Source organism: Choloepus didactylus, chromosome 3 (genome assembly GCF_015220235.1).
Source record: "Choloepus didactylus isolate mChoDid1 chromosome 3, mChoDid1.pri, whole genome shotgun sequence".
Taxonomy (NCBI): Eukaryota; Metazoa; Chordata; class Mammalia; order Pilosa; family Megalonychidae; genus Choloepus; species Choloepus didactylus.
In genome coordinates, this window is record NC_051309.1 from 96,896,475 (window position 1) to 96,921,300 (window position 24,826).

At 36.9% G+C, this 24,826-nt stretch overlaps 1 protein-coding gene across 3 annotated transcripts in view; it reads right to left on the reverse strand.

Moving 5' to 3' along the window:
* Positions 1–956: 956 nt before the first annotated feature.
* The window catches only part of SNCA (synuclein alpha), a 164,181-nt gene continuing 140,311 nt past the window's right edge, over positions 957–24,826 (reverse strand). For all 3 annotated transcript variants that reach the window (XM_037830256.1, XM_037830257.1, XM_037830255.1), the window contains exons 5-6: positions 20,884–20,967; positions 957–1,480 (exon numbers count right to left, since the gene is read on the reverse strand). In XM_037830256.1, the coding sequence (XP_037686184.1) occupies positions 1,448–1,480; positions 20,884–20,967 (117 nt within the window). In that variant the 3' untranslated portion in view covers positions 957–1,447. The remainder of the gene's footprint in view (positions 1,481–20,883; positions 20,968–24,826) is intronic.

Genomic DNA, 24,826 nt, shown 5'->3' on the forward strand with positions numbered 1-24,826 from the left:
AAGAGATCTACCACTTCTCTCCAGTCCAAGACTTACACAGGTAGCTTGGCGTTGTGATAGTCTCTTTCCAATTTAAAAAAAAAAAAAAAAAAAAAAAGGAAGTTTCAATGGCTCTTTTGTTTTTGCCAATGCCCAGTATATACCAATTACTCGCATCCATATATTCTGCCCAACACTTCCAGAAAATTCTTTCTCAAAACTATACTTTCTACTGCTGACGTTTTCCAGTGACCATGCTGTTTTCCTCCTGAATAATTAAAAAGACAAACCGATCAATTTTTCAGTTCATTAATATGGGATTTTTCACGGTCAGGTTTACTGTTGGTATCCGTGAGGAGTGAATGACTCTTCCCTAAAAACAAAACCCTTCCTTAAAGAAGTATCCTAGGATTTATTAATATATTCACCAGAACTTAAAGGAGTCTATAACATTTTTATAAATCTAAAGAATTGGCACTTCTCAAGATGATTCTCTGGTTGTTCCCAGACATGTTGAAAGGCATGTCCCAGGGAAAGAAAGGATATCTGCTGTTTTTAAAAGAGTGGAAATGCTGAGCTAAAGAAGATTAATCAGTTTTCCTCAGAGCATTTAGTATCCTAATGTGTCTTGTGAGTATCTAAAGAGGATGTAGTCAGAAGCATTTTTCTAACATCTTTGTTTCAGCAAACCCAAAACACATTTTGGACACTGTTGCTAAGAGGGAATTCCTCTTTATAGGGATTAAGTTTCATCCATATCTGTTTCATGACTCCAAAGTTTTTCCCTCTTCAAATGGCTGCCAAAAACTTTCTATTTAAGTGAATTATGTCATTTCTCACTTCATATTCTTAATGAGCATAATTTCATTTTTTAAAGTGGGGTGGGATAAAATAAAATATTTTTGTAATGAGATAAAATTTTATTTTAATTTTCACCATTTATGTACAAACACAAGTTAAAACACATCACAAAACAGTAAAATTTCATAGCTAATATTTATAGGTGCATAGTTTCATGCTCACATGTTTTTAAGTATTGTATATATCAACAGATTTCACAATACATCATTATTCTTAGACAGAAAGAATCATTAAAAGACACCTAAAAATCCTGTATAATACGATAGGAAATTGCTCACAACTTCTCAACAAAACAAAAAATAGTGAAGCTTTAGAAATAAGTGGTAGTCACTTAGGTGTTTTGAATTTTTTGAATATTTTAAATTTGAAGCCACAATATCCACAGCACACAAGGATCCTGCTACCAAGTAGTCATTTCAGTGGGAGAGAAGCACTGAAATGCTGAGGTGGTGGCAGGTACAGATACTCCAATCACTGCTGATGGAAGACTTCAAAACACACTGTAAAAACTTTGAGAAAATATTATGACTGGGCACATTGGAACTGAGCACTTGAACAGGATAGAACATCTGTCAGCAGATCTCAGGAAACTAGAAGCAAAGACGTCTTAGGCTTCGGGTTCATAGTCTTGATATCCTTCCTAATTTAGGAAAATCAGAAAGACAACATTCAATATTAGTATAAGTGATCAGTAATCAAGGATTTAGTGCAAATGAGATAGGAAGTGACTTGCCACTTTGAATAAAGGTTACAGTCGAACCATTCTGAAACTATTCTGTTACATGCACCATAACTTTATCTTTAGTACTTTCGTTCTGACTGTCGATTAGTGTAATCACATGGTAGTGATGAAAGCCAGGGTAATTGGTTCCAGTTCTGAATGTGCCATTTAACAATCATAGGATGCAGTTCTCAAGGTCAGAGTAGTTAACCTAGCTGGTGTTTCCTTAATTGTAAAATGTGAGCACAAAATCTGGTAGCCTATAAAGCCTCTTCCAGGGCTAACATGTTCCATTTGAAAGGCAAGGAATGTTTTCTCTTCATTCACTCGACCAAATAAAAATCTCATATACATCCATGGCTTCAATCAGAACCTCTATTCCAGAGCTCCCTGCCTGATTCCACTCCCTGCCCCCAGGCACACAGACTGATACGATATCTAGATAATATCCCCAATAAAAATATTAATGGGCTTAACTAAAGTGATCAGATTGGTCATTCCAAAGAACAATTCTAATAACATTTGGATCCTTCTTAAAAACAAACATACTTTCAATCACTCAAGTTGCCTGCTGAGTCAAGTATAAACTTAATTGGCAAGCTTTTCCTAGTATTCTACAATTTGTCTTTGACCCATCTCTGCAGTCTTATCTGACATATGACTTTCTGTTCTCTCAGTTTGAATCATATTTAATTGCTTGCTGTTTCTCAGACATATCCTTATGCCTACCCAGACATACATACCCCAGCTTCTGCTATTCTCCTGTGCCAGAATGTTCTCCCTTCTTTTTGGCCTATCATCCTTCCCTCCCACCTCTTGCCACCCAGATCAACACCATCTATTGTATAAAACTTCTGATCAATTTAAATGTATCCTCTAAAATGTTATATCATTTTATATCCCTTGCATATTTTTGCCCCTGTGGTGCCTGGTATATAGTAGGCAATTCAAAAACATTGTTAAAGGAATCATAAATGGATAAATGAAGAAATGAATTTGTATTTGTTTTTATCACCTCTACTAGATTGCACATTTCTTGTATTCTGGAACCATCCTATCAGTTACTTTTCTTTGTATTGCTTTAATGTCATTTTATTGAGATATAGTCACACACCATACAAACTATCTGAAGTATTCAGTCACTGGCTCACAGAAGTATCACATAGTTGTGCATAAAACCTCATGATTAATTTCAGAACATTTTCATTACTCCAGAAATAAAATAAATAAAAATAAAAAAGAAAACCCAAATCCCCTCATACTCTTTATTCCCCATTATTAATCCCTAGTATTGGTGTAGTATATTTGTTAATATTGATGGCAGTATTAAAATATTACTGTTAATTATAGTCCATAGTTTATAATAGGTACATTTTTCCCATATACCCCTCTATTATTATCTCCTTGTAATAGAGTCATACATTTGTTCTAGTTCATGAAAGAAATTTTTAATATTTGTACAGTTAATCACAGTCATAGTCTACCACAAGATTCACTGTGTTATACATTCCCATGTTTTAACCTCCAGCTTTCCTTCTGGTGACATAAAAGACTCTAAAATTTCCCCTTTCCACCACATTCACAAACCATTCAGCTCTGTTAATTATTCTCACAATAACGTGCCACTGTCACCTCTGTCCATTTCCAAATGTTTAAGTTCAATCTAGTTAAACATTCTGCACATATTAAGCAGCCACTCCCCATTCTTTAGTCTCATTCTGTACCCTGGTAGCCTATATTCTACATTTTATGCCTATGAGTTTACATATTATAATTAGCTCATATCAGTGAGATCATACAATATTTGTCCTTTTGTGTCTGACTTATTTCACTTAACATAATGTCCTCAGAGTTCATCCATGTTGTCACATGCTTCAGGACTCCATTCCTTCTTATTGCTGAATAATATTCCATCATATGTATGTCCACATTTTTTTTATCCATTTATCTGTCGATGGACATGGGTTGTTTCCATCTTTTGGCAATTGTGAATAATGCAGCTATGCACACATTACTGTGCAAATGTCTGTTCGCATTCCTACTTTCAGATCTTCTGGGTATATCCCAAGTAGCAAGATTGCTGGGTCATAGGCAGCTCTATACTTAGTTTTCTGAGGAAACACCAAACCATCCTCCACAGCAGCTGTACCATTTTACATTCCCACTAGCAGTGAATAAATGTTCCAATTTCTCCATATCCACTCCATCTTTTTAATTGTGGCCATTTTAGTAGGTGTGAAATGATATCTCATGGTTTTGATTTGCATTTCCCTAATAGCTAGTGAGGCTGAGCATCTTTTCATGTGCCTCTTAGCCATCTGTATTTCCTCTTTGGAAAAATGTCTATTCATGTATTTTGCCTTTTTTTTTTAATTGTGATTGTTCATATACCATACAATTATCCAAAGATCCAAAGTGTACAATCAATTGCCTCTGGTACCTTCAAACAGCTGTGCATCTATCACCACAATTAATTTTTGTTCAATTTTTAGAACATTTTCATTACTCCAGAAAAGAAATAAAGAGAAAAAAAAAAAAGAAAAAGAAAAAGAAAAGGAAACTCAAATCCTCCCATATTGCTAACCACCCCCCCCTCCATTCTTGACTTATAGTATTGTTATAGTACATTTGTTACTGTTTATGAAAGAATGTTGAAAAAAACTACTAACTGTGTATATACTTTGCAGTAGGTTATATTTTTTCCCTATATGTCCCTCTATTATTAATCCTAGTGTGTGTCATACGTTTGTTCTGATTCATGAAAGAGATTTCTAATATTTGTACAGTTAATCGCGGACATTGCCCACCACAAGGTTTACTGTTTTATACAGTCCCATCTTTTAACCTCCAACTTTCCTTCTGGTGACATACATGACCCTGAGCTTCCCCTTTCTATCACATTCATGCACCATTCAGCACTGTTAGTTATTCTCACAATGTGCTACCATCACCTCTGTTCATTTCCAAACATTTAAGTTCAACCTAGAACATTCCGCTCATACTAAGCTACCACTCCCCGTTCTTTAGCCTCGTTCTATATCTTGGTAACTTACATTTCATGTCTATGAGTTTACATATTATAATTATTTCCTATCAGGGAGACCCTCCAATATTTGTCCTTATGTGTCTGGCTTATTTCACTCAGTATGGTGCCCTCAAGGTTTCATCATCAACCCGTTTTTTTTTAAGATGGTTTTGTTCACACACCATACATTCCATCCTAAGTAAAAAATCGATGGTTCCCTGTATTGTCACATATTTATGTGTTCACCACCCTCACCACTATCTATATAAGGACATCTACATTTATTTCACAAAGCAGGAGGAAGAGTCAAAGAAGGTAGAGATGCAAAAGAGAAAGAAAAAAGAAGAAGAAAAGAAAACATGACAGCTAGGAAGCAGCAAAAGGAAAGATAACCTTAGATCAAAGTAGGAAAAAGAATCAGAGAACACTACCAATGCCAAGAGTCTCACACCCCTCCCCTATGACCCCCTCTTATCTTCATTTACCTTGGTATATTGCCTTTGTTACATTAAAGGAAGCATAATACAATGATTCTGTTAGTTATAGTCTCTAGTTTACATTGATTGCATTTTTTCCCCAATACCTCCCTATTTTAAACACCTTGCAAGGCTGACATTCATTTGTTCTCCCTCATGAAAAAACATATTTGTACATTTTATCACAATTGTTGAACACTCTAAGTTTCACTGAGTTATACAGTTGCAGTCTTTATCTTTCCTCTTTTCTTCCAGTGTCCCACATGCTCCTAAACTTCCTCTTTCAACCATATTCATAGTTGTCTTTGTTCAGTGTACTTACATTGCTGTGCTACCATCTCCCAAAATTGTGTTCCAAACCTCTCACTCTTGTCGTTTCCTATCAGTCTGTAGTGCTCCCTTTAGTATTTCCTGTAAGACAGGTATCTTGTTCACAACTCTCTCATTGTCTGTTTGTCAAAGAATATTTTGAACTCTCCCTCATATTTGAAGGCCAGTTTTGCCAGATATAGGATTCTTGGTTAGCAGTTTTTCTCTTTCAGTACCTTAAATATATCACACCATTTCCTTCTTGCCTCCATGGTTTCTGCTGAGACATCCACACATTGTCTTATTAAGCTTCCTTTGTATGTGATGGATCACTTTTGTCTTGCTGCTTTCAGGATTCTCTCTTTGTCTTTGACGTTTGATAATCTGATTATTAAGTGTCTTGGCGTAGGCCTATTCAGATCAATTCTGTTTGGAGTATGCTGTGCTGCTTGGATCTGTAACTTTGTCTTTCATAAGAGATGGGAAATTTTCATTGATTATTTCCTCTGTTATTGCTTCTGCCCCTTTTACCTTCTCTTCTCCTTCTGGAAAACCAATGATATGTACATTCTTGTATTTTGTTTTGTTCTTAAGTTCCCGGAGACATTGCTCATATTTTTCTATTCTTTTCTCTATCTGTTCTTTTGTGTGTAAGCTTTCACATGCCTTGTTCTCCAGTTCCTGAGTGTTTTCTTTTGCCTCTTGAGATCTGCTATTGTATGTTTCCATTGTGTCTTTTGTCTCTTGTGTTGTGCCTTTCATTTCCATAGATTCTGCCAGTTGTTTTTTCGAACTTTCAATTTCTACTTTATGTACACAGTGTTTTCATTGTAGCCTTTATCTCTTTTTCCATATCTTCTCTAAACTTTTTGAATTGATTTAGCAGTAGTTGTTTAAATTCCTGTATCTCAGATGAAGTGTAAGTTTGTTCCTTTGACTGGGCCATACCTTTGTTTTTCTTAGTGTAGGTTGTAGTTTTCTGTTGTGTAGGCATTTGACCTCCTTGGCTACCCCAATCAGGTTTTCCCAGATGAGAACAGGCTCAGGTCCCAGAAGGAGGAAATATTCCGTATCTGGTTTCCCTGATGGTGTGTCTTAGAGGATTGACACATCCTGTGCTTTTCTGCCCAGCAGGTGGTGCCTGTCACTACAGACTGGTGTAAGGAGGTGTGGCCCACAGCTCTCCTCCTTCAGGGTCTGGGGTCTGGTTCTGAAAGGAAGGCAGGTAGTAGGGCTAGGCCCCACCTCTTTCCTCTTGGGAAGATATACCCCCCAGAGAGAGGTCATTTGCATATAAAGAGATTCTTTATTTCTCTGACTCTGCTATCTCCACCCTTGTCTGGGTCAGAGTGCTGTGAGTTTAAAATGGCTGAGGCTTTCTCTACTGTAGAGCACTGCAAGCTGAAAACAGTTGAGGCTTTCTCCACTGAGCTGCCAAAAGAATGACAGAGGAAATGAGAAAGAGAGAAAGGATCAGAAAGCCCCCAGATTCACCCGTTGGCCAGAGATAGCACCCGATCCTTTTGGCTCCCCATCCTGAGACACATACATCCCCTGACTCTCCAAGGTCAGTCATCACCAAAAGCCTCTATTTGCTTTTTGGGGATTTGCAGTCTGTATTGAGTGGTTAACATTAAAACCCCAGTTGGAGCTGGGCTGAGGTACATTTACTTGTTCAGAGAAGGCTCTCTTTCACAGTGAGGCTTCCATGAGGGAGGGGCTCTCAGCATGCATCCACAGTTTTCACTTACAGATTTTATGCTGCTATCTTGGGCATTCCTCCCAATTCAGGTTGGTATATGATGAGTGGACAGTCACATTTGTCTCCCTGCAGTTATTCCAGGTTATTTACTCGTTGTTCCTGTTGTTAGTTGTTCCAGGGGGACTAACTAGTTTCCATTCCTCTCCGTGCTGCCATCTTAGCTCCTCCCATTTTGCCCATTTTTAAGTTGGGCTGTTTGTCTTTTTATTGTTGAGTTGTAGGATTGCTTTATATATTCTGGATGTCAAACCATTATCAGATAAGTGATTTCCAAATATTTTCTCCCATTGAGTCAGTTGCCTTTTCAGCCTTTTGACAAAGTCCTTTGAAGCACTGAAATATTCAGTTTTGAGGAGTTCCCATTTATCTATTTTTTCTGTCATTTCTTGTGGTTTGCGTGTAAAGTCAAAGAAACTTATCGCTTATCACTAGGTCTTGAGACATTTCCCTACATTTTCTTCTAGGGGTTTTATGGTACTGGTTCTTATATTTAGGTCTTTGTTCCACTTTTGGTTAATTTTTGTATAGGGTGTGAGATAGGGGTCTTCTGTCATTCTTTTGGTTATGAATATCCAGTTCTCCTAACACTATTTATTAAATAGACTGTTCTGTCCCAGTTGACTGGGCTTGGGAGTCTTGTCAAAAATCAATTGACCATAGAGCTAAGGGTCAATTTCTATATTCTCAATTCAATTTCATTGATCAGTATGTCTATCTCTATGCCAGTACCATGCTGTTCTGACCACTGTGGCTTTAAATATGCTTTAAAGTCAGAAAGAGTGATACTTCCCACTTCATTCTTCTTTTTCAAGATGTTTTTAGCTATCTGAAGCCCCTTACCCTTCCAAATGAAATTGATAATTACTTTTCCCATTTCTGCAAAGTACACTGTTGGAATTTTGATTGGTATTGCATTGAACCTGTAGATCGATTTGGGTGGAATCAACATCTTAATGGCATTTAGCCTTCCAATCCATGAACACAGAATGTCTTTCCATTTATTCAGGTCTTTTCTGATTTCTTTTAGCAATGTTTTGTAGTTTTTTGTGTACAAGTCCTTTACATCATTGGTTGAGTTTACTCCTAAATATTTGATTCTTTTAGTTGCTATTGTAAATGGAGTTTTTTCTTGATTACCTCCTTGGATAGCTCTACTAGTGTGTAGAAACACCATTATTTTTGCATGTTGGTCTTGTATCCTGCCATTTTGCTGAACTTATTAGTTGAAGTAGCTTTGTTGTTGTTTTTACAGATTTTCTAAATATAGGATCATGTCATCTGCAAATAGTCTCCCTTTCAAATTTGGATGCCATTTATTTCTTTTTCTTGCCTAATTGCTCTAGTTAGAATTTCAAGCACAATGCTGAATAGCAGTGGTGAGAACAGGCATCATTTTCTTGTTCCTGATCTTAGAGGGAAAGCTTTCAGTCTCTCACCATTGAGTATGATGTTAGCTTGTTAGCTGTGGGTTTTTCATATATATCCTTTATCATGTTGAGGAAGTTTCCTTTGATTCCTACTTTTTGAAGTGCTTTTATCATGAAAGGGTGTGGAACTTTGTCAAATGCCTTTTCTGCACCAATTGAGATGATCATGTGGCTTTTCCCTTTTGATTTGTTATTGTGGTTTATTACATTAATTGATTTTCTTGTGTTGAACAATCTTTGCATACCTGGGATAAAACCCACTTGATCGTGGTGTATAATTCTTTTAATATGATGTTGAATTTCATTTACAAGTATTTCATTGACGATTTTTGCCTCCATATTCATTAAAGAGATTGGCCTGAAGTTTTCTTTTCTTGTAGTATCTTTGGAATTAAGGTAATGTTGGCTTCATAGATTGAGTTTGGGGTTATTCCCTCTTCTTTAGTTTTTTGGAAGAGTTTGGGCAGGATTGGCATTAATTCTTCTTGGGTTGCTTCATAAAATTTGCCTGTGAAGCCCATCTGGTCCTGGGATTGTCTTTGTTGGTAGTTTTTTTTTTTTTTTTTTTTTTTAATCTTCATTTTATTGAGATATATTCACATACCACGCAGTCATACAAATCAAATCGTACTTTCGATTGTTTACAGTACCATTACATAGTGGTGCATTCATCACCCAAATCAATCCCTGGCACCTTCATTAGCACACACACAAAAATAACAAGAATAATAATTAGAGTGAAAAAGAGCAATTGGAGTAAAAAAAGAACACTGGGTACCTTTGTTTGTTTCCTTCCCCTATTTTTCTACTCATCCATCCATAAACTAGACAAAGTGGAGTGTGGTCCTTATGGCTTTCCCAATCCCATTGTCACCCCTCATAAGCTACATTTTTATACAACTGTCTTCGAGATTCATGGGTTCTGGGTTGTAGTTTGATAGTTTCAGGTATCCACCACCAGCTACCCCAATTCTTTAGAACCTAAAAAGGGTTGTCTAAAGTGTGCATAAGAGTGCCCACCAGAGTGACCTCTCGGCTCCTTTTGGAATCTCTCTGCCACTGAAGCTGTTGGTAGTTTTTTGATAACTGATTCAATTTCTTTACTTGTGATTGGTTTGTTGAGGTCTTCAATTTCTTCTTGTCAGTGTAAGTTGTTCATGTGTTTCCGGGAAGTTGTCCATTTCATCTGGGTTGTCTAGATTTTTAGCATACAGTTCTCCTTAGTAACTCCTTATGATCTTTTTTATTTCTTCAGGGTCTCTGGTAATGCCCCCCTCTCATTCCTGATTTTATTTATTTGCAGCCTCTCTCTTTTTGTCTTTGTCATTCTAGCTAAGGGTTTGTTGACTTTACTGATCTCAAATAACCAACTTTTGGGCTTATTGAGTCTCTCTACTGTTTTTTCCATTCTCCATTTCGTTAATTTCCACTCTAATCTTTTTTATTTCTTTCCTTCTGCTTTTTTTTGAGATTAGTTTGCTATTCTTTCTCCAGTTTCTACAGTTGTTCAGTTAGGTCATTGGTTTTAGCTCTTTTTTCCTTTTTAATACATACAGTTTGGGCTTTAAATTTTCCTCTCAGCACTACCTTCACTGCATCCATAAGTTTTCATATGTTGTGTTTTCATTTTCATTAATCTCAGGATATTTACTGATTTCTCTTGCAATTTCTTCTTTGACCCAGTGATTGTTTAAGAGCCTGTTGGTTAACCTCCATATATTTGTGTATTTTCCATTTCTCCATTATCATTCCATTATGGTCAGAGAAAGTGCTTTGCATAATTTCAAACTTTAAAAATTTATTAAGGTCTGTTTTATGCCCTAGCATATGGTCTATCCTAAAGAATGTTCCATGAGTATGTGAGAAGAATATATATCCTGCTGTTACTTAGTGCAATGTTCTATATATGCCTGTTAGGTCTAGTTCACTTATCATACTGTTTAGTTTCTCTGTTTCTTTATTGATCCTTTGTTTAGATATTCTATCTGTTGGAGAGAGTGGGGTATTGAAATCTGCCAGTATTATAGTGAAATTGTCTATTACTCTCTTCAGTTTTGCCAGTGTTTGTCTCATGTACTTTGGGGCTCCTTGACTAGGAGCATAGATATTTATGATTATTTCTTCCTGATGAGTTGCCCCTTTTATTAATATATAGCATCCTTCTTTATCTCTTCTAACATTTTTGCATTTAAAGTCTATTTTGTCTGATATTAGTATTGCTACCCCAGCTTTTTTTTTTTTTTTTTTTTTGGTTACATACTTGCATGGAATATCATTTTCCATCCATTCACTTTCAACCTATTTGTATCTTTGTGTCTAAAATGAGTCTCTTGTAGACAACATGTAGATAGATTATATTTTTTAATCCATTCTGCCAATCTGTGTCTTTTAATTGGGGAGTGAATCCATTAACATTCAAAGTTACTACTGTAAAGGCAGTTCTTAATTCAACCATCTTATATATATATATATTTTTTTTTTGGTCAGATCTATTTTTTCTCTTTTTTATTTTAATCCTGTAAGTTACCCTTACTAATGCCTTTCAGTTCTGTACTCTGCTCCAGACCTCTCTCTCCTGTCTTTTCTTTTCAGCCAGCAGCACTCCCTTTAATAGTTATCAAAGGCCAATCTCTTAATAACAAACTCTCTCAGCTTCTGTTTACCTGTGAATATTTTAAACTCGTCCTCAGTTTTTAAGGACAGCTTTGCTTGAAAGAGAATTCTTGACCGGCAATTTTTCTCTTTCAATATCTTAAATATATTGTACCATTGCCTTCTTGCCTCCATGGTGTCTAATGAGAAATCAGCACTTAGTCTTATTTGGCTTCCCTTGTATTTGGTGAATCTCTTTTCTCTTGCTGCTTTCAGAATTTTCTCCTTCTCTTTGGCATTTGGCAGTCTAATTACTGTGTGTCTTGGAGTGCGTATATTTGGATCTATTCTGTTTGGAGTACACTGGCCTCTTAGATTTGCATATTAATGTCATTTATAAGGGTTGGGAAATTTTCATTGTTTCTTCAAATATTCTTCCTGGACCTTCTCCCTTCTCTTCTCCTTCTGCAACACCCATGATGCATATGTTTGTGTGCTTTGTGCTGTCAATTAATTCCCCAAGAACCTGCTCAAATTTTTCCATTTTTTTTCCATTTGTTCTTTTATCTGTTCAAATTTGGTTGACCCATCTTTTAGCTCACTGATTCTTTCTTCTGCCTTTTCAAATCTGCTGTTCTGTGTCTCCACACAAGAGCAGATTGTTGTGAGTTTATGTTGCCATGTTGATGACACTCATCCTTCCTTGTATTTTTTATAGAGTTAATTAGCACTGTACCTTGCAAAAACAAGTATTTGTAAAATCTAATTAGGCAAAAAAATTTTAATCTCTATTTCCATAAATGGGATTATTATCAATATGCTTTCTTTTTTTATCTTCATTTTATTGAGATATATTCACATACCACACAGTCATACAAAACAAATCGTACTTTCGATTGTTCACAGTACCATTACATAGTTGTACATTCATCACCTAAATCAATCCCTGACACCTTCATTAGCACACACACAAAAATAACAAGAATAATAATTAGAGTGAAAAAGAGCAATTGAAGTAAAAAAAGAACACTGGGTACCTTTGTCTGTTTGTTTCCTTCCCCTATTTTTCTACTCATCCATCCATAAACTAGACAAAGTGGAGTGTGGTCCTTATGGCTTTTCCAATCCCATTGTCACCCCTCATAAGCTACATTTTTATACAACTGTCTTCGAGGTTCATGGGTTCTGGGTTGTAGTTTGATAGTTTCAGGTATCCACCACCAGCTACCCCAATTCTTTAGAACCTAAAAAGGGTTGTCTAAAGTGTGCATAAGAGTGCCCACCAGAGTGACCTCTCGGCTCCTTTTCGAATCTCTCTGCTACTGAAGCTTATTTCATTTCCTTTCACATCCCCCTTTTGGTCAAGAAGATGTTCTCCGTCCCACGATGCCGGGTCTACATTCCTCCCCGGGAGTCATATTCCACGTTGCCAGGGAAATTCACTCCCCTGGGTGTCTGATCCCACGTAGTGGGGAAGGCAGTGATTTCACCTTTCAAGTTGGCTTAGCCAGAGAGAGAGGACCACATCTGAGCAAAAAAGAGGCATTCGGGAGGAGGCTCTTAGGCACAACCATAGGGAGGCCTAGCCTCTCCTTTGCAGCAACCGTCTTCCCAAGGGTAAAACCTATGGTAGAGGGCTCAACCCATCAAACCACCAGACCCCTATGTCTGTGGTCATGTTAACAACCATGGAGGTGGGGTAGGCCAATACCCCTGCATTCTCCACAGGCTCCTCAAGGGGGCACTACATCTTTTTTTCCTTGTTTTTCTTTTTTTTTTTTAAACTTTCCCTTCTTTTTTAAATCAACTGTATGAAAAAAAGTTAAAAAGAAAACAAACATACAATAAAAGAACATTTCAAAGAGACCATAACAAGGGAGTAAGAAAAAGACAACTAACCTAAGATAACTGCTTAACTTCCAACATGTTCCTACTTTACCCCAAGAAAGTTACCTAATACAGCAACATTTCTGTGAACTTGTTCCTACTATATCCATCAGAAATTAACAGACCATAGTCATTCCTGGGCATCCACAGAACGTTAAATAGCTTATCTGTTCTACTTGGATTATTGTTCCCCCTTCCTTAATTGCTCTCTATTGCTAGTTCCCCTACATTCTACATTAAAAACCATTTGTTTTACATTTGTAAAAGTTCACATTAGTGGTAGCATATAATATTTCTCTCTTTGTGCCTGGCTTATTTCACTCAGCATTATGTCTTCAAGGTTCATCCATGTTGTCATATGTTTCACGAGATCGTTCCTTCTTACTGCCGCGTAGTATTCCATCGTGTGTATATACCACATTTTATTTATCCACTCATCTGTTGAAGGACATTTGGGTTGTTTCCATCTCTTCGCAATTGTGAATAATGCTGCTATGAACATTGGCGTGCAGATATCTGTTCGTGTCACTGCTTTCCGATCTTCCGGGTATATACCGAGAAGTGCAATCACTGGATCGAATGGTAACTCTATATCTAGTTTTCTAAGGAACTGCCAGACTGACTTCCAGAGTGGCTGAACCATTATACAGTTCCACCAACAATGAATAAGAGTTCCAATTTCTCCACATCCTCTCCAGCATTTGTAGTTTCCTGTTTGTTTAATGGCAGCCATTCTAATCGGTGTTAGATGGTATCTCATTGTGGTCTTAATTTGCATCTCTCTAATAGCTAGTGAAGCTGAACATTTTTTCATGTGTTTCTTCGTCATTTGTATTTCCTCTTCAGAGAACTGTCTTTTCATATCTTTTGCCCATTTTATAATTGGGCTGTCTGTACTACTGTCATTGAGTTGTAGGATTTCTTTATATATGCAAGATATCAGTCTTTTGTCAGATACATGGTTTCCAAAAATTTTTTCCCATTGAGTTGGCTGCCTCTTTACCTTTCTGAGAAATTCCTTTGAGGTGCAGAAACTTCTAAGCTTGAGGAGTTCCCATTTATCTATTTTCTCTTTTGTTGCTTGTGCTTGGGTGTAAAGTCTAGGAAGTGGCTGCCTAATACAAGGTCTTGAAGATGTTTTCCTACATTATCTTCTAGGAGTTTTATGGTACTTTCTTTTATATTGAGATCTTTGGTCCATTTTGAGTTAATTTTTGTGTAGGGGGTGAGGTAGGGGTCCTCTTTCATTCTTTTGGATATGGATATCCAACTCTCCCAGCCCCATTTGTTGAAAAGACCATTATGGCTCAGTTCAGTGACTTTGGGGGCCTTATCAAAGATCAGTCGGCCATAGATCTGAGGGTCTGTCTCCGAATTCTCAATTCAATTCCATTAATTTATATGTCTATCTTTGTGCCAGTACCATGCTGTTTTGGCAACTGTGGCTTTATAATAAGTTTCAAAGTCAGGGAGTGTAAGTCCTCCCACTTCGTTTTTCTTTTTTAGAGTGTCTTTAGCAATTCGAGGCATCTTCCCTTTCCAAATAAATTTGATAACTAGCTTTTCGAAATCTGCAAAGTAGGTTGTTGGAATTTCGATTGGGATTGCATTGAATCTGTAGATGAGTTTGGGTAGAATTGACATCTTAATGACATTTAGCCTTCCTATCCATGAACATGGAATATTTTTCCATCTTTTAAGGTCCCCTTCTATTTCTTTTAGTAGAGTTATATAGTTTTCTTTGTATAGGTCTTTTACATCTTTGGTTAAGTTGATTCCTAGGTACTTGATTTTTTTAGTTGCTATTGAAAATGGTATCTTTTTCTTGAGTGTCTCTTCAGTTTGTTCATTTCTAGCATATAGAAACATTACTGACTTATGTGCATTAATCTTGTATCCCTCTACTTTGCTAAATTTGTTTATTAGCTCTAGTAGCTGTATCGTCGATTTCTCAGGGTTTTCTAGATATAAGATCATATCATCTGCAAACAATGACAATTTTACTTCTTCTTTTCCAATTTGGATGCCTTTTATTTCTTTGTCTTGCCGGATTGCCCTGGCTAGCACTTCCAGCACAATGTTGAATAACAGTGGTGACAGTGGGGATCCTTGTCTTGTTCCTGATCTTAGAGGGAAGGCTTTCAGTCTCTCACCATTGAGTACTATGCTGGCTGTGGGTTTTTCATATATGCTCTTTATCATGTTGAGGAAGTTTCCTTCAGTTCCTACCTTTTGAAGTGTTTTTATCAAAAACGGATGTTGGATTTTGTCAAATGCTTTTTTAGCATCTACTGAGATGATCAATTGATTTTTCCCTTTTGACTTGTTAATGTGTTGTAATATATTGATTGATTTTCTTATGTTGAACCATCCTTGCATGCCTGGAATGAACCCCACTTGGTCATGGTGTATGATTTTTTAATGTGTATTTGGATTCGATTTGCAAGTATTTTGTTGAGGATTTTTGCATCTATATTCATGAGGGAGATTGGCCGGTAGTTTTCCTTTTTTGTAGCATCTTTGCCTGGTTTTGGTATTAGATTGATGTTGGCTTCATAAAATGAGTTAGGTAGTGTTCCATTTTCTTCAATGTTTTGAAAGAGTTTGAGTAAGATTGGTGTCAGTTCTTTCTGGAAAGTTTGGTAGAATTCCCCTGTGAAGCCATCTGGCCCTGGGCATTTATTTGTGGGAAGATTTTTGATGACTGATTGGATCTCTTTGCTTGTGATGGGTTGGTTGAGGTCTTCTATTTCTTCTCTGGTGAGTCTACGTTGTTCATATGTTTCCAGGAAATTGTCCATTTCTTCTACATTCTCCAGTTTGTTGCCATACAGTTGTTCATAATATCCTCTTATAATTTTTTTAATTTCTTCAGGATCTGCAGTTATGTCACCTTTTTCATTCATTATTTTGTTTATATGGATCTTCTCTCTTTTTGATTTTGTCAGTCTAGCTAGGGGCTTGTCAATCTTGTTGATCTTCTCAAAGAACCAACTTTTGGTGATATTTATCCTCTCTATTGTTTTTTTGATCTCTCTGTCATTTATTTCTGCTTTAATCCTTGTTATTTCTTTTCTTCTACTTGGTTTAGGTTTGGTTTGCTATTCATTTTCTAGCTTCTTCAGTTGATCCATTAGTTCTTTGATTTTGGCTCTTTCTTCCTTTTTAATATATGCGTTTAGTGCTATAAATTTCCCCCTCAGCACTGCTTTTGCTGCATCCCATGGGTTTTGTTATGTTGTGTTCTCATTTTCATTCGTCTCCATATATTTAGCAATTTCTCTTGGTATTTCTTCGTTAATCCACTGATTGTTTAGGAGTGTGTTGTTTAACCTCCAGGTATTTGTGAATTTTCTAAGTCTCTGATGGTTATTGACTTCTAATTGTATTCCATTGTGGTCAGAGAATGTGCTTTGAATAATTTCAATCTTTTTAAATTTATTGAGGCTTGTTTTATGTCCCAGCATTTGATCTATTCTGGAGAAAGTTCCATGAGCACTAGAAAAGTGTGTGTATCCTGGTGATTTGGGATGTAATGTCCTGTATATGTCTGTTAAATCTAATTCATTTATCAGATTGTTTAGGTTTTCAATTTCCTTATTGGTCTTCTGTCTGGTTGATCTATCTATAGGAGAGAGTGATGTGTTGAAGTCTCCCACAATTATTGTGGAAACATCAATTGCTTCCTTTAGTTTTGCCAGTGTTTCTCTCATGTATTTTGTGGCACCTTGGTTGGGTGCATAGACATTTACGATTGATATTTCTTCTTGTTGAATTGCCCCTTGTATTAGTATGTAGTGGCCTTCTTTGTCTCTCAAAACATCCCTGCATTTAAAGTCTATTTTACCTGAGATTAATATTGCTACACCTGCTTTCTTTTGGCTGTAGCTTGCATGAAATATTTTTTTCCATCCTTTCACTTTCAGTTTCTTTGTGTCCCTGTGTCTAAGATGAGTCTCTTGTATGCAACATATTGATGGTTCATTTTTTTTGATCCATTCTGCGAATCTGTATCTTTTAATTGGGGAGTTTAATCCATTTACATTCAACGTTATAACCATGAAGGCATTTCTTGAATCAGCCGTCTTATCCTTTGGTTTTTGTTTGTCATATTTTTCCCCTCTCTCTATTAATATCCTTTATTGTACCCCTACTGAATCTCTTTAGTACTAAACCTTTCTCCAAGTCTCTCTGTCCTTTCTTTGTTTCTCTGTCTGTAGGGCTCCCTTGAGTATCTCCAGTAGGGCAGGTCTCTTGTTAGCAAATTCTCTCAGCATTTGTTTGTCTGTGAAAATTTTAAGCTCTCCCTCAAATTTGAAGGAGGGCTTTGCTGGATAAAGTATTCTTGGCTGGAAATTTTTCTCACTCAGAATTTTGAATATATCGTGCCACTGCCTTCTTGCCTCCATGGTGGCTGCTGAGTAGTCACTACTTAGTCTTATGCTGTTTCCTTTGTATGTGGTGAATTGCTTTTCTCTTGCTGCTTTCAGAACTTGCTCCTTCTCTTCTGTGTTTGACAGTGTGATCAGAATATGTCTCGGAGTGGGTTTATTTGGATTTATTCTATTTGGAGTTCGCTGAGCATTTATGATTTGTGTATTTATGTTGTTTAGAAGATTTGGGAAGTTTTCCCCAACAATTTCTTTGAATACTCTTCCTAGACCTTTACCCTTTTCTTCCCCTTCTGGAACACCAATGAGTCTTATATTCGGATGTTTCATATTATCTATCATATCCCTGAGGTCCATTTCGATTTTTTCAATTTTTTTCCCCATTCTTTCTTTTATGCTTTCATTTTCCATTCTGTCATCTTCCAGGTCACTGATTCGTTGTTCAACTTCCTCTAGTCTTGTACTATGAGTGTCCAGAATCTTTTTAATTTGGTCAACAGTTTCTTTAATTTCCATAAGATCATCCATTTTTTTATTTAGTCTTGCAATGTCTTCTTTATGCTCTTCTAGGGTCTTCTTGATATCCTTTATATCCCGTACTATGGTCTCATTGTTCATCTTCAGTTCTTTGAGTAGCTGCTCTAGGTGCTGTGTCTCTTCTGGTCTTTTGATTTGGGTGCTTGGGCTTGGGTTATCCATATCGTTTGGTTTTTTCATATGCTTTATAATTTTCTGTTGTTTTTGGCCTCGTGGCATTTGCTGAACTTGATAGGGTTCTTTTAGGATTTGTAGACCAATTGAACTCCTTATCTCTAATTTATCAGATCTACAGCTTCGTGTAGTACACTTTCTCTAACTAACCAGCAGGTGGCGTCCACGAGCCACCTGTTCTCCACAAGCCAGTTCTCCCCTGCTTAGCCTTTTTGGTGAGTGGGGGAGTGAGTCTTGTGGGGTCCAATTGGTGTCCCAAGCTTGCGTGTGTAGTTGGTGTTGCCTGCCCTGTATATGGGGCGTGTTTCTGGGCAGTCAGGGAGGGGTGGTGGCTCTAACAATCAAATCTCCCTGGTGATCCTAGAGTTTTAAAGCTGCTGCAATAGTCTAATCCTTCAGTTCAGTCCTGCCACAGTTTGTCTCTGCCACTGACCCACAAGTCCTTGGTATTGGCGTATGGCTCCTGAGACTTGCAAGTGGGCCCCTCTTCCAGGCTGTGCACCCCAGGTCCTCTGTTGAGGGATGACTGTGCTATGTCACAGGTGAGTGCCATCCCCCCAGGGCAGTTCTGGGCTGCTGGGCTGTGTAGGGAGGCTCCCAGTCTGCTGAAATGATGGCTGAATGGGGCTTTGTTAATTCACACTGCTCCACCTTCCCAACTCTAGGACAATCAGCTGAGGTTGCAGGGAAGGCTAATGTCCACGCCCAGTTTTGTGGTGTGTGCCTGTTGTTTGAAGCACTTCCATCACACTGGGTTGTCTGGGGCAGCTCTGGGCTATGGGGCTGGCGATGGGCAGGAGTGTTTCCTGTCCACCAGGATGATGGCTGTGAGCGTACACCCCCCTTTTCTTGGGAAGTTGTGGTGTTTAGTGAATTTTCTCAGCCACTGGATTATTGCCTTTTGTCTCAGAGCTCTATTAGCTCTGCTCTTGTCTTGACCTGCCCAAATTGCAAGTCTTTGAAGCTTTCTGTATTGGGCTTCTTAGAGTAATTGTTTTAGAAAAAGAAAAAAGGATTAAAAAAAAAAAGGGCCCTCCTCAGAGATCTAATGGGCTATTGAAATGCTAAGAGACAAAGCAATTAGGGCCATTAAGGAAAGGTCCACAGGGCAGAGAGATCAGCTTTTCTTTGGGATTTGCATATGAGCCTCGGGGCCTGAGCTCTGCCCTTCCCCTTTCTATGTTCACCAGAACTCCAAAAATCCTCCGCTTTTATTTTGGAGTTTTTCGTGTTGTTTTTTTCTATGCCTGTCTCCTCTCTGCTGGGCTGGCTGCTCTCAGATTCTCTGGTGTCTGGTCTCAGTCTATCTATGGTTGGAGTTTGGATCAGTAGAATGAGTTTCTGATAAGGGCTGCCACTACAGTTCTCCCTTCTCCTTCCCGGAGCTGACAGCCCCTCCTCCCACGGGACTGAGCCTGGCAGGGAGGGGTGCGGGTCCCCTGGCCGCAAAAACGTACAGATTTCGCTGATCTCAGCAGTTCCACGTTTTCATGAGTGTTGTATGAAGTATGCCCAAAGTCAGATTGCTCTGTGGTGTCCAGTCCACGCAGTTCCTGGCTTTCTACCTACTTTCCTGGAGGAATAACTAAAACATACAGCTCACCAGTCCGCCATCTTGCCCCCTCAATATGCTTTTTAATGGTGCCACGAAGACTAATACAAAACCTAACTACAATACTGTTTAGCTCAGTTTTTAATGTAGCAATAATACATTTTCTTTTCTTTTGATTTCTTTGTCTGATTTTCATATCAGAGTGATACTGACTTCATAGAATGAGTTGGGAAGTACCCCCTCCTCTTCTATTTTTTGCAAGATGTATTAAATAGTATTGTTTGTAATTAATTGGTGTAACTTCTTCTTTACATATTTGGTAGAATTCAACAGTGAAGACATCTGGGCCCAAGTATTTCTTTGTGGGAAAGTTTATAATTACTAATTCAATCTCTTTACTTTGTTATAGGTCTATTCAGATTCTCTATTTTTTCTTCAGTTTTGGCAATATGGCCCTTTCTAGGAATTTGTCTATTTCATCTAGTTTATATAACTTGTTGGCATATAGTTTTCATAGTATTCTCTTAAAATCCTTTCTGTTTCTGTAAGATTGGTAGTGATATCCTCTCTTTCATTCCTGATTTTGGTAATCTTATTCTCTGGGTTTTTTCCTTGTTTAGTCTAGCTAAAGGCTTGTCAATATGGTTGATCTTTTCAAAGAACCAATTTTTGGTTTTGTTGATTTTCTCCGTTGTTTGTCTATACAACCTTTCATTAATTTCTGCTCTAATCTTTGTTTTATTTTTTCTTTTTGCTTGCTTTTGGTTTACTTTTTTTTCTCTTTCTAGTGTCTTTAAGATGGCAGGTAGTTTTTTGATTCAACATGTTTATTTTTTTGAATAAAGGCATCTTATGCTCAAAATATCCCTCTAACTACTACTTTAGCTGCATACCATAAGTTTTGGTATGCTACCAAAACAACAACAACAACAAATCTTCCTCTTCCTCCTCCTCCTTCTTGTTTTTGCTTTACAAGGCTTTTCAAATGTAGAAATCATGCTTAGCTTGCAAGTTATCCAAATGATACACAGCTTGGATTTGATGACTCCTGCACAAGAATGTGATTTATTCTTACTAAGAACTAATGTAAGGGAAATTTGACAAGGACAGATTTTTTGTACTGCCTACTAAAAGACCCAACTTGAACTCATCAGCTTTATTTTCTGAGTTTTAAGTATATGAACTTTTACCTCAGAAGGCATTTCATAAGCCTCATTGTCAGGATCCACAGGCATATCTTGCAGAATTCCTTCCTGTGGGCCTCCTTCTTCATTCTAATATTTAAAGTGGAAAACAAAACAAACAAACAAAAATCATAATAAGGTACAATTTTTCATTTATTAAAATTGCAAACATGTTTTGAAAAAAGCTTATATATAATACTGGCAGATAGTAGTAAACATGGCCATCTTAAATATTACTGCTAGCATTCTAAATTGTTCAATGCCTTTGAAAATGCATTGTGATGACATGGGTATTAGCCATAAAAGTGTACAAAGTTTTTGCTCAAGTAATTCAACATCCAAGAAATAATCCAAAACTATAGTCCAAAGATGCTTACTAGAGATGAATGACAGCAGTTAAAATATCCAACTTCTCAATAGATTATTATGAAGTCATGTATTATTATGATTTGGGAATTATATAGCAAAATAAGAAACTATGCTATTGACATTTAGTAAGATATAAAGCATTGCATATATCATGGGTACAATCTATATGAAAAATCATATGCAAAGGTTAGAAGGAAACAGAACAAAATATTAAAAAGTCCTTTTTGTTGAATAATTATTTATACTTTTACCTTCCTAAATTTTCAACTTTTATCACTATTTAGCATGTAAAAGTTTATTTTTTATAATTTATTTTTAAATGATGGCAAAGAAAAAGAAAGGAAATGCTTCCACAGTGAATTATATTTTACTGTAGATAAACTGTACCAAAGTTACTTTTTTTTTTTTTTTTGATGAAGAAAATCAAATACATAGTGAATTTTTCCAAATATCTCTCCTTAGAAATAGGATACCACAAAATTCAACATGGAATGATTATGACTTTATTAGCACCTTTGGTTAAACACATTTTGCTGCCATGCGTTTATTCCAGCAAAGAAATTATAAAGTTTATTGAAAACTGAAAGAGCAGAGAGGCAACATGAGCCCAAAATGGATTTATTTGAAGAGATCAAATAGTCCTTCAGCCACTGTGGTTATGTTGAACAATATCCCTGATGTACATAATACCTCCCTGTGCCTTCATCACGGAAGTGTAATATTTGGGCAAAGGAGTAAGAAAAGGCTGACAGTGAGAAAAGGTCAAACTAAAGATCATGCTTACATTAGCTGGACAAAAAAGCTTATAAATCATCATTCTTTGCCCCAACCTCTTAGATATTTATTTTATAAATCAAAAAAGCCCAAGTTATTTATAAGTGAAATAAAATGTAAACTGTCTCCAAATTACCTCACTGCTAGTGTATATTTATTTAGTGTATTCAATAACCTCACTCTCCCGAGATATAGCACTTAAAAAAGCACAGTGGTTGGACTTTTAAAAGCAACATATATTTATGCTTTGAGTGAATAAAGATTTCTGAAAGTATAAGCCTACTCTTGCGAACTGTTAATAGTTATTGAACATGATGGAATTTCTCTGTTTACTCTCATTTAAATTTTTCCTTCTTTCTTCCATTTATCTATGTGTCTTCATTCTTATAGTTTGCCCTCTGCTACATCACTTACTTGATCTCTCTTTTAATATTTTGTTAGCATTTCCTCTGTAGTTTCTCAAACCTTACACATAATTAAGCCAGGTCTACAATTCTTAAAAATTTTTAATTTTGATTAAAATAACTGTTCAAGAATACACTAAATACAGGTATTGCATTTTTAAAAAAATACACAAAAAAGTAACAATTTTATGTCCTGTAAGTAGTTCAAAATAAGTGATGCAAATTTTACTTTTATGCTATATTCAAAGTGTAATTTAAAAATGATTAGATAAATGCATGCTCAGAAATGCATATACTTTTAAAAATAAGTAGATAATATATACTTGTAATCTGAGTGAATCAATATTTAAAACTCACAAGTCTTAGTTGTACAGAAGCACCTGATGTGTGATAACAATGAACAGGCCAACTCTGTCATATTTATTTGTCCATTCTATATTAAAATCTTCTGTGAAATTATGTTAGAAAAATAAATCTCTACTTATCAGTTAACAAATGCATAGAAATAGGGTATTTCCTTTAATTTTCCTTATCTTTGTCTATCACTAGAATGATCTAAATAGCAATGAGAGGGTTAATTATGCCATGTTGTTTACTCTTCCCATTTATAAAGAAGGGATTCTTGCCCCCTTTTATCACAATGGTTATTAGATGCTTAGACAAAGCATAAGAAACTTGTCCACTATCACAAAAGATCTGTAATCTGGGGGAGGGAGGATTTGAAGCCAAGTCTTGTGACACCACAGTCCTTGTTCCTAACTACCACACAACAGAACCATCTTCTTGACTTTGCACAATTAGGTAAAACCCTATGAAAATAGCACCTTCTATTATATCACTGACTATGTCCTGACTATTCCCCTAAGACCAGGTGTTTCATTTGCTAAATCTGCTGGAATGCAATATACCAGAAATGGGTTGGCTTTTAACAATGAGGATTCATTACGTTACAAGTTATAATTCTAAGGCTGTGAAAATGTTCACATTAAGGCATCAACAAGAGGATGCCTTCTTGGAGGAAAGGCCGCTGGCATCTGGGGTTCCTCTGTCACATGGGAAGGCACGTGACAACGTCTGCTGGTGCTTCTCTTCTGGGATCTGGTTTCAAAATGGCTCTCTCCCTCCCAAATGTCTCTGGGCATTTCTTTCTTAGCTTCTCTGAGCTCTCTCCAAAATGGCTCTGCCTTTTATCCTCTCATAGCGGACTCCAGCAAGGGGATTAAGACCCACCTTGGATGGGTGGGATCACACCTCCATGGAAATAACCTAATCAAAAGGTCCTATCCACAGTAGGTCTGCACCCACAAGAATGGATTAAAATAACATGGCATTTTCTGGGGTACATGGCATTTTCTGAGGTACATAACTGTTCCAAACCAGCACGCCAGGTTAAAGATCTTCAATAAAGCTTGCTACACAATATTTAGCATAGGATTCTGCAGAATGGGAAAGGGGCAGCACAGATGGATTATTTCATGGAAGCAAGAAATTAGAAACCAGAATTGACTGGGAGAAAGGTAATCTTGGGAAAACTAGTAAGCACATATCTGACTTTTCCAGTACAAACTGTATCTTCAGGTAAATAAATTGTTGATGATTAGAAGTTTCTCTTTATAAAAATAATCTAGCTAAAGAAGGAAAGATAGAATTAGAATATAACCTTTTACAATGGATCTCGGCAATGATCATCAATGGTTGTTAACAGGGCATGAGGAGTTATAATCAAGTATTCTGTGTCTTTGATGGAAGTACACATCATCACTTCTGGTGAATTGAATTGTGTACCCCAGTTTGCACGTGTTCTTGGTCTTAGTTTGCATTCTGGTAAGTGCAGACCTATTGTTAATAGGTCTCTTTGAGATGTTACTTCAGATAAGGTGTGGCTCCACTGAATCAGGTTGGACTTTAATCTGGATTGCTAGAGTATTCTATAGTAAAATACTCTAGTACTAAAAGCCAAAAGGAGAGAGAAGCCAGGAGAAGCCACCATGTGCATTGCCATGTGACAGAAAAGCCAAGGATCAAAGATTGCTGGCAGCTAATCCCAGAATGTCATAGTTTTCTGGGAGAAAGCATTGCCGTGCTGATGTCTCGATTTTGGACTTGCCCTAGCCTCAAAACCTCAAGTTAATAAATTCCTGTTGTTTAAGCCAACACCATGCATGACATTTGTTTTAGCAGCTGGGAACTAAAACACCACCTATAAAATACAATTGCCAAAAATTAAAATTTGATTCACAATCTATTCTAGCTCCAACAATTTACAACAAATATAAGGAGCTGAAGAACATGTACACATCATTGGGTATAATCAGCCAATTCCAAACCATAGGAAACTATACAGACCTCTTTACAAATGACTTCACTCCCCCAAAATGGGGAATTAGGACTTGAAAGTGTCT